General features: G+C 37.6%; 2 protein-coding genes across 3 annotated transcripts in view; one reads left to right on the forward strand and one right to left on the reverse strand.

Annotated features, from left to right (window-relative positions):
* Nucleotides 1-20,460, reverse strand: part of DBT (dihydrolipoamide branched chain transacylase E2) — a 54,577-nt gene that overhangs the window by 27,025 nt on the left and 7,092 nt on the right. For both annotated transcript variants that reach the window (XM_030325363.1, XM_030325362.1), the window contains exons 3-4: nucleotides 17,832-17,907; nucleotides 532-713 (exon numbers count right to left, since the gene is read on the reverse strand). In XM_030325363.1, the coding sequence (XP_030181223.1) occupies nucleotides 532-713; nucleotides 17,832-17,907 (258 nt within the window). The remainder of the gene's footprint in view (nucleotides 1-531; nucleotides 714-17,831; nucleotides 17,908-20,460) is intronic.
* LOC115520748 (39S ribosomal protein L35, mitochondrial-like) lies at nucleotides 3,373-3,934 on the forward strand. The gene has a single exon (XM_032594344.1). It carries the CDS (start codon nucleotides 3,379-3,381, stop codon nucleotides 3,910-3,912), a length of 534 nt encoding a protein of 177 aa, XP_032450235.1. The 5' UTR covers nucleotides 3,373-3,378; the 3' UTR covers nucleotides 3,913-3,934.

Consider the following 20,460-nt stretch of genomic DNA (forward strand, 5'->3'; position numbering starts at 1 on the left):
TTACTAATGAAAGTATTTTTTTTAATATTTCTTTTTTGTTTTTTTTAGTAATCTCTATCCCCAAAGAGGGGCTCGAACTCACAACCCCAAGATCAAGAGTTGCATGCTCCACTGACAGAGCCAGCCAGGTGCCCCAAGAAAGTGTTTTTGTTTTTGAATCAGTGGAAAATACAACAATCCTATTATGTTAGATTTAATCTTTTGCATACTCCAGTTTTTGTTATTAGTGACTAGTGTTCAGGGCCTGAATCTTTAATTCCTGAGAAAGCCCATCAGTTCTCTGAATACTAAGGCTTCCAGAAGGCAGGCTCCCAGATAAATTCAGTGTTAATGTGTACGTTTCTAACATGGTAACTGGTCAAAAGATAATCATTCATCGCAGAAGATCTTTTCTATTTTCCTGATTACAGCTTCAAACCACCAAATTAAACCCTGTAAGTTATTAAAAGTAAACATCTCTTTTAATTGGTACCAATGACAAAAGGACAACAGTAATCAATTTGGCAAAACAGATGAACACATTTACAATACCTTTTAAAGCTTCCGTTTCTATGTCTACTAATGGCTTTCCCACATAGGCAATATCGTCTAGATTATAATACAGTTTTTTAATGACTCCATCATAACGACTAGTGATAGTAACAGAAGCTTTATCACTTTGAACTTCACAGATGCTATCAAACTGAGACACTGTATCTCCTTCTTTTACATACCTAAAAGAAAAAGACACAAAACACTTTTACATGACCAATTGTAAGTATATAATACTAATCATCCTAACAATGTTACATGCTACACTGAATTAGATTGGTATCCATCTAGCACAGCAATTAGTCCCAGATGTGCACCAAAGAATGTTTCAGAAAAGACTATAAAGGCTTCCAAAGTCTCTTTAATGTATCCTCAAGAAATACTAAAACTTTAAAAACCATCTATAGATCTATAATCCAAAAATTTAATTACTTTTCAGGGGTTATGCCTCACCTAATTCTTGGAAGCAGTTCTAAAAATGTTTTAAAAATGTTATTTCCTTTCATTATTTTATATTAGCCTTTACCAAACTTTAAGAGATGCCTATTATTTCTATAATTAAGTCCAAAAATTGATATCCCTAACGCATATTCTTTGTAATTTCATGAATTTTGGATTGAGTTCTCTCAATCTTTGTTTCTACAATTATTTTAATATGTCCTTGTATATGAGTCTCTTTTCCTCTTTAATCATCTTAGGTATGCTTTAGAAGGCTCTTCTAGATACTCTTATTCCGCAAACAGAATAGGACGAATGGCACCAAATCTGAAATTCAACATATAACTTTGGTTCTAATACCATTCTTGATGTGTCTAGCACATTTCTGTCTCAGTACCATCAATTCTTCATTAAGATAATTGCTCAGTCATTCTTATTCCTTGTCTTCCTGTCTTAACCAGTTCTTAGTCCATAATAAAACATCACCCTTGACATAGAAACTAGGTTTAAAAGCACATATAGAAAACTTACACTTCTAGAACGGCGGGCTAAGGACCTCCAGGATTCTGCCATTCTATAAATGTAACAAGTATACTTGGAGAAGTTGTTAAAAATTGCCTTTTTCAGAATTCTAGAAATTACAATAAGGCCTGTGACAACCAAGAAAGACTTATTCAGGAAAACTGGCTGAACCTCATTAAAAACAGCTAGTTTTATTATTTTAACTGGTTCTATTCTCATTCTCCTTTCCCCAGCTCAGCATTAGTTGTGAAAATCAACAGCCTTACAGCCAGGGATGCCTGGGTGGCTCAGTCGGTTGAGCATCTGACTTCGGCTTAGGTCATGATCTCGCGGTTTGTGAGTTTGAGCCCCACGACAGGATCTGTGCTGACAGCTCAGAGCCTGGAGCTGCCTCAGATTCTGTCTCCCTCTCTCTCTCTGCCCCTTGCCTTCTCGTGCTCTCTCTAAAAAATAAATAAACATTAAAAAAAAAAGAAAAAAAAGAAAAAAAAATCAGCAGTCTTACAGCCATAGCAAGGGCAGACCCAAGTCTGGAGTTCCACAAAAAGCGATACTCCCAGAGAACACTTACTATTTGACTCATTGGGCAGCTTTCTGAAAAAATGCCACTCACAGAGCTTGTTCTTGTTTGATCTGACTCAGCTTTCTCAGGGTGTTTGCTGAGAAACAGTCCATAGCAATTGTCTAAAATCTTGACTGGCTGAGGCAGTGAAAAAGTTGAGGCAAACAAGAGGTTCTAAAAGGAAGATCTGGGTAATGAGATGTCCATACATCTTACCACAGATTTGCCACATTATTTTATGTAAAATATCCAGTTTTCAACATAAAATTACAAGACATGTAAAGGAATGGAAAAGTATGGCACGTGCACAGGAGGGAAAAAGTGGTCAACAGAAACCATCCCTGAAGATGCCAAGATGTTAATTAACGATAATTAATATTATGGGGCACCCGGGTGGCTCAATCAGTTAACTGTCCAAATCTTGATTTTGGCTCAGGTCATGATCTCACAGTTTGTAGGATCAAGCCCCGCATTGGGCTGTGCACTGACAGCATGGAGCCTCCCCCATTCATGCACATTCTCTCCCTCCCTCTCTCTCTCAAAATAGATAAACTTTAAAAAATAATAATAATGTTACTAATTAACTTTAATAAAAGTTAAATTAAATCGACAATTAAATATTCAAAGAACTAAAGGAAACCATATCTAAACAATTAGAAGGACACAGGAGAAAATGGTGTCTCTCACCAAATAAAGAATATCAATAAAGAGATAGAATCTTTGAAGATATAATGACTAAAAACTTCCTAAACTTGATGAAAACACTAACGTACACATGCAAGAATCTCAACAAACTCCAAATAGGACAAATTTAAAAGAGCCACACCTAGACACATCATAATCAAACTGCTGAAAGACAAAGAGAGAATCTTAAAATCAGCAAGAGAAAACCACATTCATCAAGTACAGGAACTCTTATAAGATTAACAGATGGCTTCTAGTCAGAACCATGGAGACCAAAAGGTAGTTGAATGATACATTCAATGTGCTAAAAGAAAAAAAAGACAGTCAAGCATCTTATATCTACGAAACTATCTTTCAAAAATGAAGGAGAAATGAATACACTCCCAAATAAATGAAAACAAAATTTGTTCCTAGTACACTTGCCCTACAAGAAATGCTAAAAGCAGTCCTTCAGAATGAAATAAAAGGACAATAGCAACTCAAATTCACATAAAGAAATAAAGAATATCAATAAAGGTAATTACATAGGTAAATATGCAAGCTGTGATATTTTGTTTGTGCCCCGTTTTAATTCTATCTGATTTACAAGACAAGTGTATAAAGCAATACTTTAAAAACTATTGGTGTTCGGGGATGGCAAGATGGCGGCCTCTGCCTTTGCCCGTGCCTTCAGAGCTGCATCAGGGGTCTTATGGCCCCTGAATATTTTGGTGTCTTCAGCCTGTCAAAACGGTGTCAAGAATGCCTGTCTTAGTTCTGCACTGTCCACCCGGCATTTTAGTTCTCTGCAGACACCAGTTGTTTCCTCTGCTCCCAGACTTGCCACGTCTGTCAGAAACCTGACATGTGGACATACTGCAGCAATCCTCAATAGAGCGGCCCCCTTGCTTCCAAATGTCCTCAAGCTACCAGTCAGAACCGTAACATACTTCAGTTCACGGAAAGGGAAGAGAAAGACTGTGAAAGGTGTCATCTACAGGTTTCTTCGACTTCATTCTGGCCTGTGGCTAAGGAGGAAGGCTGGTTATAAGAAAAAATTATGGAAAAAGACAACTGCAAGAAAAAGGCGCTTGAGGGAATTCGCGTTCTGCAATAAAACCCAGAGTAAGCTCTTAGATAAAATGACAACATCTTTTTGGAAGAGGCGAAACTGGTATGCTGATGATCCTTATTAGAAGTATCATGATTGGACAAACCTGAAAGTCTAGATTAGAAGTTTTATGACTTCCCAGTTACTGAATATGTATCTTTGTGTATATGATGTCTTTGCAAAAATGAATAAGTGTAAAACTTGATGTAAATTGTGCCAATTGGTATGGAAACATACAGTTCCAACATTAAACTTATTAAAGTTTTAAAACTTAAAAAAAGTAAAAATAAAAAAAAAAACTATTGGTGTTCTATGTAGAAAACCCCAAAGAGTCAATCAAAAAAATTGCTAGAACTAATACATGAATTCAGCAAAGTTGCAGGATATAAAATCAATGTGTAGAAAATCTGTTGCATTTCTATACACCAATAATAAAGCAACAGGAAAAGAAATCAAGGAATCAATCCCATTTATAATTGCGTCAAAAATATTAAGATACCTAGAAATAAACCTAACTAAAGAGGTAAAAGATCTGTACTCTGAAAACTATAGAAGATTTATAAAAGATACTGAAGAGGACACAAAGAAATGGAAAAGCATTCCACGCTCATGGATTGGAAGAACACTGTTAACATGTCTATACTACCCAAAGCAATCTACACATTTAATCCTTATCAAAATACCACCATACTCTTTGCAGAGCTAGATCAAACAATCCTAAAATGTGTAGGGAACCACAAAAGATCCCAGATAGCCAAAGCAATCCTGAAAAAGAAAAACAAAACTTGGAGGCATCACAATTCCAGATTTCAAGCTATATTACAAAGCTGTAGTCATTAAGACAGTATGGTACTGGCACAAAAACAGACACATAAATCAATGGAACAGAACAGAAAACCCAAAAATGGACCTACAACTATATGGTCAACTCATCTTCGACAAAGGAGGAAGGAATATCCAATGGAAAAAAGTCTCTTCAACAAATGATATTGGGAAAACTGGACAGCAACATGCAGAAGAATGAAACTGGACCACTTTCTTACACCATACATAAAAATAAATTCAAAATGGATGAAAGACCTAAATATGAAACAAAAAACCATCAAACTCCTAGAGGAGAACACAGATAGCAACCTCTTTGAGCTCGGCTGTTCCATGTTCTTACTAGACATGTCACCAAAGGCCAAAGAAACAAAAGCAAACGTGAACTACTGGTACTTCATCAAGATAAAAAGTTGCACAGTGAAAGAAACAAACAGCAAAACTAAAAGACAGCCTACACAACAGGAAAGATATTGGCAAATGACATATTTGATAAAGGGTTAGTAACTAAAATCTATAAAGAATTTATCAAACTCAACACGCAAAAAACAAACAAACCAGTTAAGAAACCAGCAGAATACATGAATAGACACTTTTCCAAAGAAGACATCCAGAGGGCTAACAGACACATGAAAAGATTTTCAACATCACTCATCATTAGGGAAATAGAAATCAAAACCACGATAAGATACCACCTCACATCTGTCAGATGGCTAAAATTAACAACACAAGATACAACAGGTGTTGAAGATGCAGAGAAAGGGGAAGCCTCTTGCACTGTTAGTGGGAATGCAAACTGGTGCCGCCACTCTGGAGAACACTATGGATATTCCTCAAGAAACTAAAAATAGAACTATCCTATGATCCAGCAATTGCACTATTAGGTATTTACCCAAAGGATACAAAGATACAGATTTGAAGGGGTACATGCACCCTAATATTTATAGCAGCATTATCAGCAATAGCCAAACTATGGAGAGAGCCCAAATATATACAACTGAATATCAGTCATCAAAAAAGTGAAATCTTGCCATTTGCAATGTCATGGATGAGCTAGAATGTATTATGCTAAGAGAAATAAGTCAATCAGAGAAAGACAAATATCCTATGATTTCACTCATATTTGTAATTCAAGAAACAGAACAGAAGAACATTTGGGAAGGCAGGGGGTGGAGGGAGAAAAGAAAGGGAGACTCTTACTGATAGAGAACAAACTAAGGGTTGATGGAGGGAGGTGGGTGGGAGATGTGCTGGATGGGTGATGTGTACCAAGAAGGGCACTTGTTGTAATGAGCACTGGGTGTTGTATATAAGTGATGAATCACTGAATTCTACTCCTGAAATCAATATTGCACTGTATGTTAACTAAAATATAAATTAAAAAAAATTATTGATGGGCTTATAATGTTTAAATACATAATACATAAGACACTAATAGCAAAAGGCAGGGGAGAAGGAAAAATCTATATTGGAGCAATGTTTTTAATGCACTATTTAAACTAAGTTGGTATTAACCCAAATTACATTGTTTAAAAAAATTTTTTTTTAATGTTTATTCATTTTTGAGAGACAGAGACAGAGACAGAGACAGAGAGAGAGAGACAGAGACAGAGGAGGAGCAGAGAGAGAGGAAGACACAGAATCTGAAGCAGGCTCCAGGCTCTGAGCTGTCAGCACAGAGCCCGACGCGGGGCTCAAACCCATAAATGGTAAGATCATGACCTGAGCCAAAGTCAGACACTTAACCAACTGCACCACCCAGGCACCCCTACATTGTTTTTTATTAAGCCACAGGGCAACCACTAGGAAAGTAACTAAAAATTATATATAGTAAAAGAAACAAGGAAATTAAAATGGTACAGTAGAAATATCGATTTATCACAAATGAAGGCAGTAATGGAGAAATACATAAAGAAAAAGCACATAAAACATACAGAAAACAAACAGCAAATGGCAGATGTGAATCTTACCTTATCCATAATTACATTATATGTAAGTGGCTTAAACATGCCAATAAAAGGCATAAATTGGAAAAATGGATTTCAAAAGATGATTTCACCATGTGCCATCTACAAGAGACACAAATAGGTTGAAAGTAAAAGGACACACAAAAAAATATCATGCCGGAGGGGAAGATGGTGGTGGAGCAGGAACACCCTAGGCTCACCTTGTCCCACAAATACAATTAGATAACTATTAAATCATCCTAAATACCCCAGAAATCAATCTGAAGACTGACAGAACAAACTCCATAACTTACAGGTAGAGAAGAGGCCACATCGATGAAGGTAGGATGTGTAGAGTCATGGGTTGGGAGAGAAATAGATCAGCCATTGCAGGAAGGAGGGAGCCACAGTGGCAGAGAAGGGTGAGAGACAGATTAGCACACAGGGGAGTGCATGAATAAAACTGATTCCCATAGCAATTGGTTTGGAAAGCGAGATGGGCTGAATTTTGGTAGTTCCTGCAACCAGAGGGGCGTAAAGCCTAGAGCTTTAAAGGTCAGCAGGCTTGGCTCAGACAGTCTGAAGGCATTGGGGCTGCTGTTAGAGAGAAGGCAGGGCAAGCAGCCTGCAGAAATACAGCGTGCAAACAGTGATCTCAAGAGCACCTGGGTCACAAGGTGGGGAGGTTATTTGGTCATCTCAGAGTATGTCCCAGAGAGGCAGCATTCACATATAGAACCCTCCAGAAACAAAGGCATTGACGGTGCCATCCCCACCTCCACCCAGCAAAAGCACAAGAGCACCTGCAGGAGGCAGAGCAGTGCTGACACTCATAACTTAGCTTACTTACAGCAAGTCCCACATCTCCTACTCCACGCTCCAATGGAACCACCCTTCTTTGTCATGCTTGCCTCAGTCCCAGCACAGTGACACCCATCCCCCAGAAAACTGGCCCAAACCCCTACCACCACTGTGTGTCCCAATTTGGGAGTTTTGCAAAGCCTCAGTTCCAGCAGTGGTGGCAACAGGTGTCATTTCACAAGCAGACCAGAGCACACCTAATTAAAACGTACCACAGTCAGGCCAGAGACCAAAGTCTGCCCACAACAGTCAAACAGAGTCTCGGCAGACAATTAGCCTGAAGGACAAAGTGGCCAGAAAAGAACAGCAGAGAACATTCCATACACATTGAAGAAACCCCAGAAGCACTAGGCCCTGTGGAATAGGGGACACTACATGGCAGGTCACTACAGGACCTCTTCTTCATAAGGCCATTACCCTCAAGAACAGGAGATGTAGCTGACTTTCCTAACACAAAGAAACAGGCACAGAGACTTAAACAACATGTGAAGACAGAGAAATCTGACCCAAAGGAAAGAGCCGGAAAAAAGCCATGGCTGGAGATCTAAGCAAAAGAGATACAAGTAACATGCCTGATGGAGTGTTTCAAGCAATAATCATAAAAATATTCATTGGATTTGAGAAAAGAAATAAAAAGAACCAGTCAGAGATAAAGAGCAAGATTAGATATACATTTAGTGCAATGTACAGCAGGCTGGAAGAAGCGGAAAAATGAATTAATGATCTAGAAGACACAGTAATGGAAAGTAATCAAGCTGAACAAAGAGTGAAAAAAGAATTATACAAAATGACAACAGACTTAGGGAAATCAGTGACTCCATCAAACATAATAACATTCATATTATAGGAGTGCCAGAAGAAGAGAGAAAAGGGGGCAAAAAATTTGGAGAAATAATATCTGAAAAATTCTCTAATCTGGGGATGGAAACAGATATCCAGATCCAGAAGGCACAGAGAACCCCCATCAAAATAGACGAAAGCAGATCCATACCAAGACATATTGTAATCAAACTGGCAACAATACAGTGATAAAGAAAATTTAAAAGCAGCAAGACAAAAGATAGTAACATATAAGGAAAAATACATAAGGCTATTAAGGGATTTTCCAGCAGAAAGTTCCAAGCCAGAAGAGAGTGGCATGGTATATTCAAAGTACAGAATGGGAAAAATCTGCAGCCAAGAACACTCTATCCATCAAGCCTATCATTCAGAATAGAAGGAGATATAAGGAGTTTTTCAAACAAACAAAAACTAAACAAGTTCATGACCACTAAAGCAGCCCTGCAAGAAAAATTAAAGGGTCTCTTTGAATGGAAAGGAGAGACTGAGAGTGACAGTATAAAGGCAGGAAACACAAAAGCAGTAAAAATGAATATATTTTTTTCAATATATGAAATTTATTGTCAAATTGGTTTCCATACAACACCCAGTGCTCATTCCAAAAGGTGCCCTCCTCAGTACCCATCACCCACCCTCCCCTCCCTCCCACCCCCCATCAACCCTCAGTTTGTTCTCAGTTTTTTTTTTTTTTAATTTTTTTTTTTCTCAACGTTTTTATTTATTTTTGGGACAGAGAGAGACAGAGCATGAACGGGGGAGGGGCAAAGAGAGAGGGAGACACAGAATCGGAAGCAGGCTCCAGGCTCTGGGCCATCATCAGCCCAGAGCCCGACGCGGGGCTCGAACTCACGGACCGCGAGATCGTGACCTGGCTGAAGTCGGACGCTTAACCGACTGCGCCACCCAGGCGCCCCTGTTCTCAGTTTTTAACAGTCTCTTATGCTTTGGCTCTCTCCCACTCTAACCTCTTTTTTTTTTTTTTTTCCTTCCCCTCCCCCATGGGTTTCTGTTACGTTTCTCAAGATCCACATAAGAGTGAAACCATATGGTATCTGTCTTTCTCTGTATGGTTTATTTCACTTAGCATCATACTCTCCAGTTCCATCCACGTTGCTACAAAAGGCCATATTTCATTCTTTCTCATTGCCACGTAGTATTCCATTGTGTATATAAACCACAATTTCTTTATCCATTCATCAGTTGATGGACATTTAGGCTCTTTTCACAATTTGGCTATTGTTGAGAGTGCTGCTATAAACATTGGGGTACAAGTGCCCCTATGCATCAGTACTCCTGTATCCCTTGGGTAAATTCCTAGCAGTGCTATTGCTGGGTCATAGGGTAGGTCTATTTTTAATTTTCTGAGGAACCTCCACACTGCTTTCCAGAGCGGCTGCACCAATTTGCATAAAAATGAATATTTCTATAAAAAAAATCAGTCAAGGAATTCACAAAATAAAAGGCTGTAAAATATGACATCATATATTTAAAACATGCAGAGGAGAGAAGGATGTGTTTGAATGACCATTAATTTAATATAGACTGCTATACACAGAAAATGTTATATACAAACCTAATGGTAATAACAAATCAAAAACCACTAATAAACATGCAAACGATAAAGAGAAAGAAATCCAAATATATCACTAAAGAAAACCAGCAAACAATGAAAGAAAGACAAGAAAGGTTCAGGGAAAATTTTCAGAAACAACCACAAAACATAATAAAATGATGAAAAACACGTATCTATCAATAATTACTTTGAATGTTAAGTGGGCTAAATATGCTAATCAAAAGACACAGGGTGAAAGAATGGATAAAAAAACAAGACTCATCTATATCCTGCCTACAAGAGATTCATTTTAGACCTAAAGACACCTGCAGGTTGAAAGTGGGGATGCGGAAACATCTATCATGCAAATGCATGTCAAGAGAAGGCTGGAGTAGCAATACTTATATCAGACAAAATAGACTTTAAAACAAAGGCTGTTAACAAGAGACAAAGAAGGAAATCACATAACAAGAAAGGGAACAATTTAACAAGAAGATAGAACAACTGTAAATATTTATGCACCCAACATGAAAGCACCCAAATACATAAAACAGTTAATAACAAACATAAACTAATCAATAATAATAAAATAATAGTAGGGGACTTTAACATCCCGCTTATATCAATGGACAGATCATCTATACAGAAAATCAATAGGGAAACAATGGCTTTCATTGACACTTTGGACTGCTGTATTTAACAGATATATTCAGAACATTCCATCCTAAAACAGCAGAATACACATTCTTTTCAAGTGCACAGAGAACATTCTCCAGAATAGATAACATATTAGTCCACAAAACAAGCCTTGACAAATTCAAGACTGAAGTCATACTATGCATCATTTCTGATCACAATGCTATGAAACTAGAAGTCAACCACAAGAAAAAGTATGGAATGACCACAAATACATGGAGATTAAATAACATGAATGGGTCAAACAGGAAATAAAGGAAGAAATTTACAAAGTACATGGAAATAAATGAAAAGGAAAACACAAGCTCCAAGCTTTTGGGATGCAGCAAAAGCAGTTCCAAGAGGGAAGTTTATAGCAATACAGAGCTACATCAAGAAGCAAGAAAAATCTCAAATAAATGATCTAATCTTAGACCGACAGGAGCTAGAAAAAGAACAACAAACAAAACCTAAAACCAGCAGAGGGAAGGAAATGATATATATTAGAGAAAAAAAATGGTATAGAAACTAAAAAAAAAAAAAAAAAAAAAAAAAAAAAATCCACTAGAACAGATCAATGAAACCAGGACCTGATTCTTTAGAAAAACCAATAAAATTGATAAACCTCCAGTCAGACTTTTCAAGAAAAAAAAAAAGGACTCAAATAAATGAGAGAGGAGAGATAACAACCAACACCACAAAAATACAAACAATTATAAGAGAACATTATAAAAAAAATCTGCGAACAAATTGGGGCAACCTGGAAGAAATGGATAAATTCCTAGAAACATATAAACTACCAAAACTGAAATAGGAAGAAATAGAAAACTTGGACAACCAGCAAAGAAATTGGATCAGTAGTGAAAAAACAAAAGCCCAGGACCACATGGCTTCACAGGCAAATTCTGCCAAACACTTAAAGAAGAGTCAATACCTATTCTTCTCAAACTATTCCAAAAAATAGAAAAGGAAGGAAAACTTCTAAACTCCTTCTATGAGGCCAGCATTACCCTGATACCAAAACCAGATAAAGACTCCACTAAAAAAGAGAAGTACAGGCCAATATCCCTGATGAACATATATGCAAAAATGCTTAACAAAATACTAGCAAACCAAATCTAACAATACTTTTTTTAAAAAATCGCTCACACAATCAAGAGGGATTTATTCTTGGGTTGCCAGGGTGGTTCAATATTTACAAATCAATCAACATGATACATCACATCAATAAGAGAAAAGACAAGAACCATATGATCATTTCAATAGACATAGAAAAAGCATCTGACAAAGTACAATGTCCATTCATGATAAAAACCCTCAACAAAGCAGATCTAGAGGGAACATACCTCAACATAATAAAGGCCATATATGGAAAAACCCACAGCTAACATAATCCTTAATGAGGAAATACTGAGAGCTTTTCCCTAAGGACAGGAATAAGATAAGGATGTTCACTCTCACCACTTTTATTTAACATAGTACTGGAAGTCCTAGCCAGAGCAATCAGACAAAAAAAAAAAAAAAAGAGAGAGAGAGAAATAAAGGGTCTCCCAATTGGTAAGGAAGAAGTAAAACTTACACTATTTGCAGATGACATGATAGTATATATAGAAAATCCAAGACTCTACCAAAAAACTGCCAGAATTAAAGAACGAATTCAGTAAAGTTATAGGATACAAAATCAATGTACAGAAATCTGTTCCATTGCTATACATCACTAATGAAGCAGCAAAAAGAGAAATTAGGAAAACAATCTCATTTATAATTGCACCAAAAATAATAAGATATTTAGGAATAAACCTAACCAAAGAGGTGAAAGACCTGTACTCTGAAAACTATAAAACACTGATGAAAAAAACTAAAGATGGTACAAAGAAATGAGAAGACATTCCATGCTCATGGATTAGAAGAATATTATTAAAATGTCTACACAACTCAAAGCAATCTATATATTTAATGCAATCCCTATCAAAATACCAACATCATTTTTCACAGGAGTAGAACAAATAATCCTAAAATTTGTACGGAACCACAAAAGACCCTGAATAGCCAAAACAATCTTGAAAAAGAAAAGCAAAGCTGTAGGGATCAAAATTCCAGACTTCAAGTTATATTACAAAGCTGCAGTAACCAAAACAATATGGCAACCGGCACAAAAATAGACACATAGATCAATAGAACAGATCAGATAATCCAGAAATTAATTCACAATTATGTGGTCAATTAATCTTTCACAAAGCAGGAAAGAATATCCAATGGGAAAAAGACAGTTGCTTCAACAAATGGTATTAGGAACACTGGACAGGTATATGCAAAAGAAGGAAACTGGACCACTTTCTTACACTATACAGAAAAACAAACTCAAAATGGATTAAAGACCAAAATGTGAGGCATGAAACCATAAAAATCCTAGAAGAGAACACAGGCAGTTATTTCTTTAACATAGGCCATTGCAACTTCTTTCTAGATATGTCTCCTGAGGCAAGGGAAACAAAAGTAAACTATTGGTACTACATCCAAATAAAAAGCTTTTTGCATAGTGAAGGAAAAAACCAACAAAACTAAAAGACAACATACTGAATGGGAGAGGATATTTGTAAATGACATATGCAATAAAGGGTTAGTATCCAAAATGTATAAAGAACTTATAAAACTCAAAACCTAAAAAACAAATAATTCAATTAAAAAATGGGCAGAAGACATGAACAGACATTTCTCAAAGACATCCAGATGGCCAACAGACACATGATAAGATGCTCGTCAACACCTACCATCAGGGATACGCAAATCAAAACTACAATGCAATATCACCTCACACCTATCAGGATGGCTAAAATCAACAACACAAGAAAAAACAGGTGCCGGTGAGGATTGGAGAAAAAAGAACCTTTGTGCACTGTTGGTGGGAATGCAAACTGGTGCAGCCAATGAGGAAAACAGTATGGAGTCTCCTCAAAACGTTAAAAATAGGAATCCCTACTATCCAGCAATCACACTACTGGGTATTTACCCAAAGGATACAAAAACACTAATTCAAAGGGATACATACACCCCTATGTTTATAGCAGCACTATTTATAACAGTCAAGATATGGAAGCAGCCCAAGTGTCCATCGATTATTGAATAAAGATACTGTGGTATATACATATAATGGAATATTATTCAGCCATAAAAAAGAATGAAATCTTGCCTTTTACAACAACATGGATGTAGCTAGAAAGTATAACGCTAAGTGAAATAACTCAGTCAGAGAAAGACAAATTCCATATGATTTCGCTCATATGTGGAATTTAAGAAACAAAACAAATAAGCAAAGGGGGGGAAAAAAAGACAGAGGCACAAGCCAAGAGACGCTTAATTACAGAGAACAATACGATAGTTACCAGAGTGGGGGGTGGGTGGAGGGATCAGTTAAACAGGTGACAGGGATTAAGGAGTGCATTCGTCCTGATGAGCACCAGGTGAGAGATGTAATTTTGAATCACTATTTTGCACACCTGAAACTAAAACTAACATGACACTGCATGTTAACTGGAATTAGAATAAAAATTTAAAAAAAAAGAAAAAAGAAACAGCATATACCCAACACATATCACCATACTTACACCATATACACTTACCACACATATATTACACACACACCACCAGACACCAAACTCACATCACACATGCCCTAACCATATACCACTCATACTACATAAACAACCACACAACACACACAAAAGACACAAACACATGTATCTCACTAACGTACAGCACACATATAACCAACACACAAGAAACACACAACACTCATACAACACACACACCACACATGTAATACCATAGACACACATTTCACACATAAATATATTACCTACACACCAGGCATACACACCACACAGTCACACATAAAACATACCCAACACACACACCACACATATACCACACATAGAGTAGACACAAACACAAATACTGCACTTACAACACTCACACCCTGCATACACCACCACACACAAAAAAACACTTCATACATACCCAACACACACACCATACACATTACACATACTAACACACTCCACACACACAACACTCACAAAATGCATAAACCACATACCAACTCAAGACATATACCACATTATTGTCACATAAAGATCACACATTTAACACACACACATCACACAATAACACCACACATTCACAACATACACGCTAAAAAAAATCATGGAAACATTAACCAAAAGAGAGCTGGGAATGGCTGTATTAATATCAGACTAAATTAGTTGTATTAATATCAGACTAAATTGACTTTAGGATGATAGCACATATATAATCCAAACTTTTGTTGTGGAAGTTTGTCAAAAGCTTTTTGAAATTGAAGTGTTTTTCTTCTTTATCCATATATTTGCTCCTACAAGTTCTAAGAAAACATAAGGTTTTAGTGCCACTTATATAAACACATCCTTCTATTAAATCATGCTTCCTATATATTCAAATTTCTATTCTCTGTGTGTGGCACAGAATTCTGCTTTTTAGCATTTTACAAACTACATTAAAATATAGATTTTTTCCCTTGAGTTGAGATTTATAGATTTAAAAAAAAATTTTTTTTAATGTTTATTTTGAGGAAGAGAGAGACAGAGTGCAAGCAGGGGAGCAGGAGAGAGAGAGGGAGACACAGAATCCGGAGCAGGCTCCAGGCTCTGAGGTGTCAGCATAGAGCCTGACATGGGGCATAGAGCCATGAACCATGAGATCATGACCTGAGCCAAAGTTGGATGCTTAACTGACTGAGCCACCCAGGTGCCCCGAGGTTTATAGATATTAAGCTAGAGAAAAAGCACACAGAATTCAAGACAGCTGTTAATATTTCTTAAAGAACTTGTAGAGGTGCCTGGGTGGCTCAGTTGGTTAAGCATCCAACTTCGGCCCAGGTCATGATCTCATGGTTCATGAGTTAGAGCCCTACATTGGGCTCTGAGCTCACAGTGCAAAGTCAGCCTAGGATTCTCTCTCTCCCCATCTCTCTCTCTGCCCTTTCCCCACTTGTGTGCGTGCTCTCTCTCTCTCTCAAAATAAAGGAATAAACTTAAAAAAAAAAGGAACAGTGTGAAAAACTTTAGTCAAATATGTGTTTTTAATTTAATGAACTATTAATTTTCATTAGGAGTGAAATTATCTCCGTTTCCAAAACCTTAAAACCTTATTTCAAGTAAATAACTCTAGAGATTTAAAAAGAGGTAGAAATTAAGAAATGTGAAAAAATATCTACAATCTACAAAGACTAGTCTTGGTCTTAGAACATATCAGTAACTTAAATGTACATAACACTTCGCAGATTTTAAAGGCATTTTCTATACATTGCATTATTTGATTCTTTCAAGAACCCTTGCCAGATGGCAGAGTAAGTACCGTTACTCCCATTTTACACATTAAGAATCAATGGCTCAGCAAAGACAAAGTAAGTCCCAGGCAAGATGGCTAATAAGTTTCAGAGTTGGGCTCTTCTGATTCGAGGTCCATTGGCATTTCCTAAATCTCACAGTGCCACTAGAGACATAACTGTAAGGCACAATTATGCTCTTCTCCTTTTGTAATTTACAAAGCAATAATAGGGAGAGCTACAGAGAAAGAATGTTCAGGTGGCTAAATCAGATTCTTAAGGGGATCTTCAATAGTATAAGACTATGGGGAGAGACTATCTATTCATCTTAACTGCTACTTCTAGATACCTTTAAAAATCCGTTCCCTACCAAGAAGTGTTTCTTTTTTTCTAAAAAGTGAAAGGTAAAGAGGTAGAAGGAGGACTAAGGCAGTAGAGGATTTTTACTTCTGTTTCAAGCCTTTTTCTGAAAAATCTTTAGCCTTTTCAAAAATTATTTAAAAAAAATTTTTTTTAATGTTTATTATTTTTTTTTTTAATTTATTTATTTTTTTTTTAATTTTTTTTTTTCAACGTTTATTTATTTTTGGGACAGAGAGAGACAGAGCATGAACGGGGGAGGGGCAGAGAGAGAGGGAGACACAGAATCAGAAACAGGCTCCAGGCTCTGAGCCATCAGCCCAGAGCCCGACGCGGGGCTCGAACTCACGGACTGCGAGATCGTGACCTGGCTGAAGTCGGACGCTTAACCGACTGCGCCACCCAGGCGCCCCAATGTTTATTTTTTGAGAAAGAGTGCGAGTGCAGAGGGGCAGAGAGAGAGGGAGACACAGTATCTAAAACAGGCTCCAGGTTCCAAGCTGTCAGCACAGAGCCCAATGTGAGGCTTGAACTCACAAACCGCGAGATCATGACCTGATCTGAAGGTGAATGCTTAACGGATTAAGCCACCCAGGTGCCCCCCAAAACTACTTTTTGATTAATACTTTTTGGTATTAAATTTGAACCTATTCTAAAAATATAGGCAAACTGTCAGAGAATGGTGAGTCAAATGTACTTGCATTCTTACTGAGGTCATTTCCAGTACAGTAAGGAGAGCTTAGCTTATATTATGATTTTAAAATAGTCTGCAAATTAATAATAAGTTCATACACAAACGCCATTCAAAACACCTGGTCATATCAAGTTAACATCTGTTATAGGTTAATTTCTCTTTTTTTAGCTGATGGGGCGCCTGGGTTGCTCAGTTAAGCGTCTGACTTTGGCTCAGGTTATGATCTCACTGTCCCTGGGTTCAAGCCCCGCATCAGGCTCTGTGATGACATCTCAGAGCCTGGAGCTTGCTCTGGATTCTGTGTCTCCCTCTCTCTCTGTCCCTCCCCTGCTCACACTCTGTCTCTCTCTCTCAAAATAAATAAACATTAAAAAAAAATTTTTTTTTTAATTCTCTTTTTTAGCTGAAGTGATGAGTGGGCAGTGAAAAAGTTTTTTAAAAGAAGAAAAAATAGGGGCATCTGGGTGGCTCAGTCAGTTAAGCGTCCAACTTTGGCCCAGGTCATGATCTCACAGTTCGTGAGTTTGAGCCCCACATCAGGCTCTGTGCTGACAGCTTGGAGCCTGGAGCCTGCTTCGGATTCTGTGTCTCCCTCTCTCTCTGCCCCTCCCCAGCTCATGCTCGCACTCTGTCTCTGTCAAAAATAAATAAACTTAAAAAAAAAAAAAGAAAGAAAAAAAAGAAAAAATAATTCTTAATAAATTACATCAAATAAAATATCCTGATGTATGATGAATTGTGTTAACAACATATTAGCAATACAAACTACCTTACTGCTTTAACAAAGAAAAAAAAATCGTTAAGAAAGAAGTTTCTCAACTTAAATAACTCCCACTTATTTTGGCACACATTATTTTTACATTGACTGAAAATTTTTTTCAGAATAACTTACCATTCTTTAATAGTTACTTCTCTAATCCCTTCTCCAATGTCTGAGAGTTTGAATTGAACAACTTGTCCCTGCAGAGCTTCAAAGAAAAATGAAAAATGATCTCATTAAATACGTAATATACTTCTAATAGATGCTTTTATAGCTAAAATTAGAAAATATTCTCAAGCAGAAGCAGAAACCATTGCATTTCACAGATAAAAAAGTGTTTCATAATTTTTAAAAGCGTAATTGTCATTCATAACCATCAAAGATTTAAATAAATTGTTCAGTATCACAGACCTACTGATATTGTCACAGCACTTAAATTTTCCAACTTCCAAAATAATGTTCCTTTACAAGGGTATAGAAGGCCCAACTAGCTGGATAGCCTTGTTTTCTGTTATTAAACTGTAATAATCACTAGTGTCCCACTCTTAGATCTCTTCTGACTTCATATAACTATTCTAATTTTTAGTGGCTAACGATCAGGCGTACACATCTAGAAAACCTGATGAAAAATTTCTCTGTCCACCATGTTCTGCCAACTTATCATTAAATTTCAGTCCTCTTGGGGCGCCTGGGTGGCGCAGTCGGTTAAGCGTCCGACTTCAGCCAGGTCACGATCTCGCCGTCTGTGGGTTCGAGCCCCGCGTCGGGCTCTGGGCTGATGGCTCAGAGCCTGGAGCCTGTTTCCGATTCTGTGTCTCCCTCTCTCTCTGTCCCTCCCCCGTTCATGCTCTGTCTCTCTCTGTCCCAAAAATAAAAAAAAAAAAAAAAAAAAAAAATTTCAGTCCTCTTTCCATTTTTCACCCCTTTTTGAATTTCTACCCCCCACTTGTGTAACAATTAAATACAAATGATACTTTATGATAATTATTCCCAAGAGAAAGTATTTCTGGTCAACAACCTATGTTCCTCTCACTTTTCCACAGTAACACGTGACTCTGAATGGATTCCAGAGTGCTCCTCTAGGGGGCACCTGGGGGGCTCAGTCAGTTAAGCCTCTGGCTCTGGCTCTGGCTCTGGCTCAGGTCATGATCTGATAGGTCATGAGTTGGAGCCCTGTGTCAAGCTCTGCGCTGACAGCTCAGAGCCTGGAGCCTGCTTCAGATTCTGTCTCTGTCGCTCTTTGCCCCTCCCCACTCGCACTCTGTCTCTCTCTCTCTCTCTCAAATATAAGTAAACATTAAAAAATCTTTTTTAAAAAGTGCTCCTCTATCTTCAGACTGCTGTTAATTAAAATTGCTTATAAAACACACAACAAGCTGATTAAGGTAGTAAAACTTTCTTCAATAAATATGAGGAGTCAGTTAATGGTTAAGAAATACAAATACATTTCTGATATAGAGGTATTAGGTACCTCTTGTTTCCTCTCTATCTAGTAAGTTGGGTCCTCTCACAGCCTGCTGCTCGTAGTATAAACTGGAACCTCTCTGAAAAAATAGTTTGGTGTTAAGTGTCAAAAGCTTAAAGAAAAAGAAAAAGAGGGGGCGCCTGGATGGCTCAGTTGGTTAAGTGTCCAACTTGGGCTCAGGTCATGATCTCACGGTTCACAAGTTCAAGCCCTGCATTGGTCTCTGTGCTGACAGCTCAGAGCTTGGAGCCTGCTTCAGATTCTGCGTCTCCCTCCCTCTCTGCCCCTCCTCCCCCACCCACCCCCCATCTCTCAAAAATAAATAAACATCAAAAAAAGGAAAGTCCTTCTCTTTGACTCAATAAGCAATTCTGCTTTTAAGACTTTTTCCCCCATGAGGAAACAATTAAGATAGGTACAAAAAGATTTATGTTCAATAATAGCTTTCATAGAGTTAAAATGAAGACTTGGAATATCAATCTAAGTCACCAAAAAATGACAAGTAAATATACTATGGTACTTCTATACAAAACAATATTATGCAAGGAACAACATGAGCAAGAAGAACATGGAAATATAGTGCACGGTATGTTTAGGGAATAACACACAGCTCCATATGGCTGAAGATAGTATATGTGGCAAGAAGTCAGTCCAGATTTAAAAGACTTTCTTCGTGGTGCCTGGATGGCTCATTTAGTTAAGCATCTGACTCGTTATTTCAGCTCAGGTCATGATCTCATGGTTTGTGAGATCTCTCTTTCTCCTCTGCGCATCCCCCCCCCCCCCCCCCGCTCACACATGCACTGTCTCTCTCAAAATAAATAAATAAACTTAAAAAAAAAAAAAAAAAGACTTTCTTTGCCATGCCAAGGTGAGGTGTCTGGAATTTATCCTAAAGGTAATCAGGAGCCAGTTGTAAGTAAAATATGGTCATAAATTTTTTGCAGCTGCTCCCATAAGACATAGAGTCTGATTCACCACAACTTAAATCTATGCTGGCCTGTCACTTGCTTGGACAATAGAATATAGCAGAAATGAAGTTGTACAAATTCTGGAGCCTAGACCTCAAAGGACCTCGCAGCATCTTCTACCTTCTCCCTCTTGGAATACTACCTTGAGATCCCTGAGTAAGGAAGCCTTCTAGTCTACTGGAGGATGAAAGGCTATATGGAGAAGAAATGACAGGCCCCACCTGAAAACCAGCACCACTGTCAGACATGTATGTGAGACCATCTTAGACCTTCCAGCCCACATGATTCTCCCGCTGAAGACAGCCATATTAGTGAGTTCAGTGAA

Source organism: Lynx canadensis, chromosome C1 (genome assembly GCF_007474595.2).
Source record: "Lynx canadensis isolate LIC74 chromosome C1, mLynCan4.pri.v2, whole genome shotgun sequence".
Classification (NCBI taxonomy): domain Eukaryota; kingdom Metazoa; phylum Chordata; class Mammalia; order Carnivora; family Felidae; genus Lynx; species Lynx canadensis.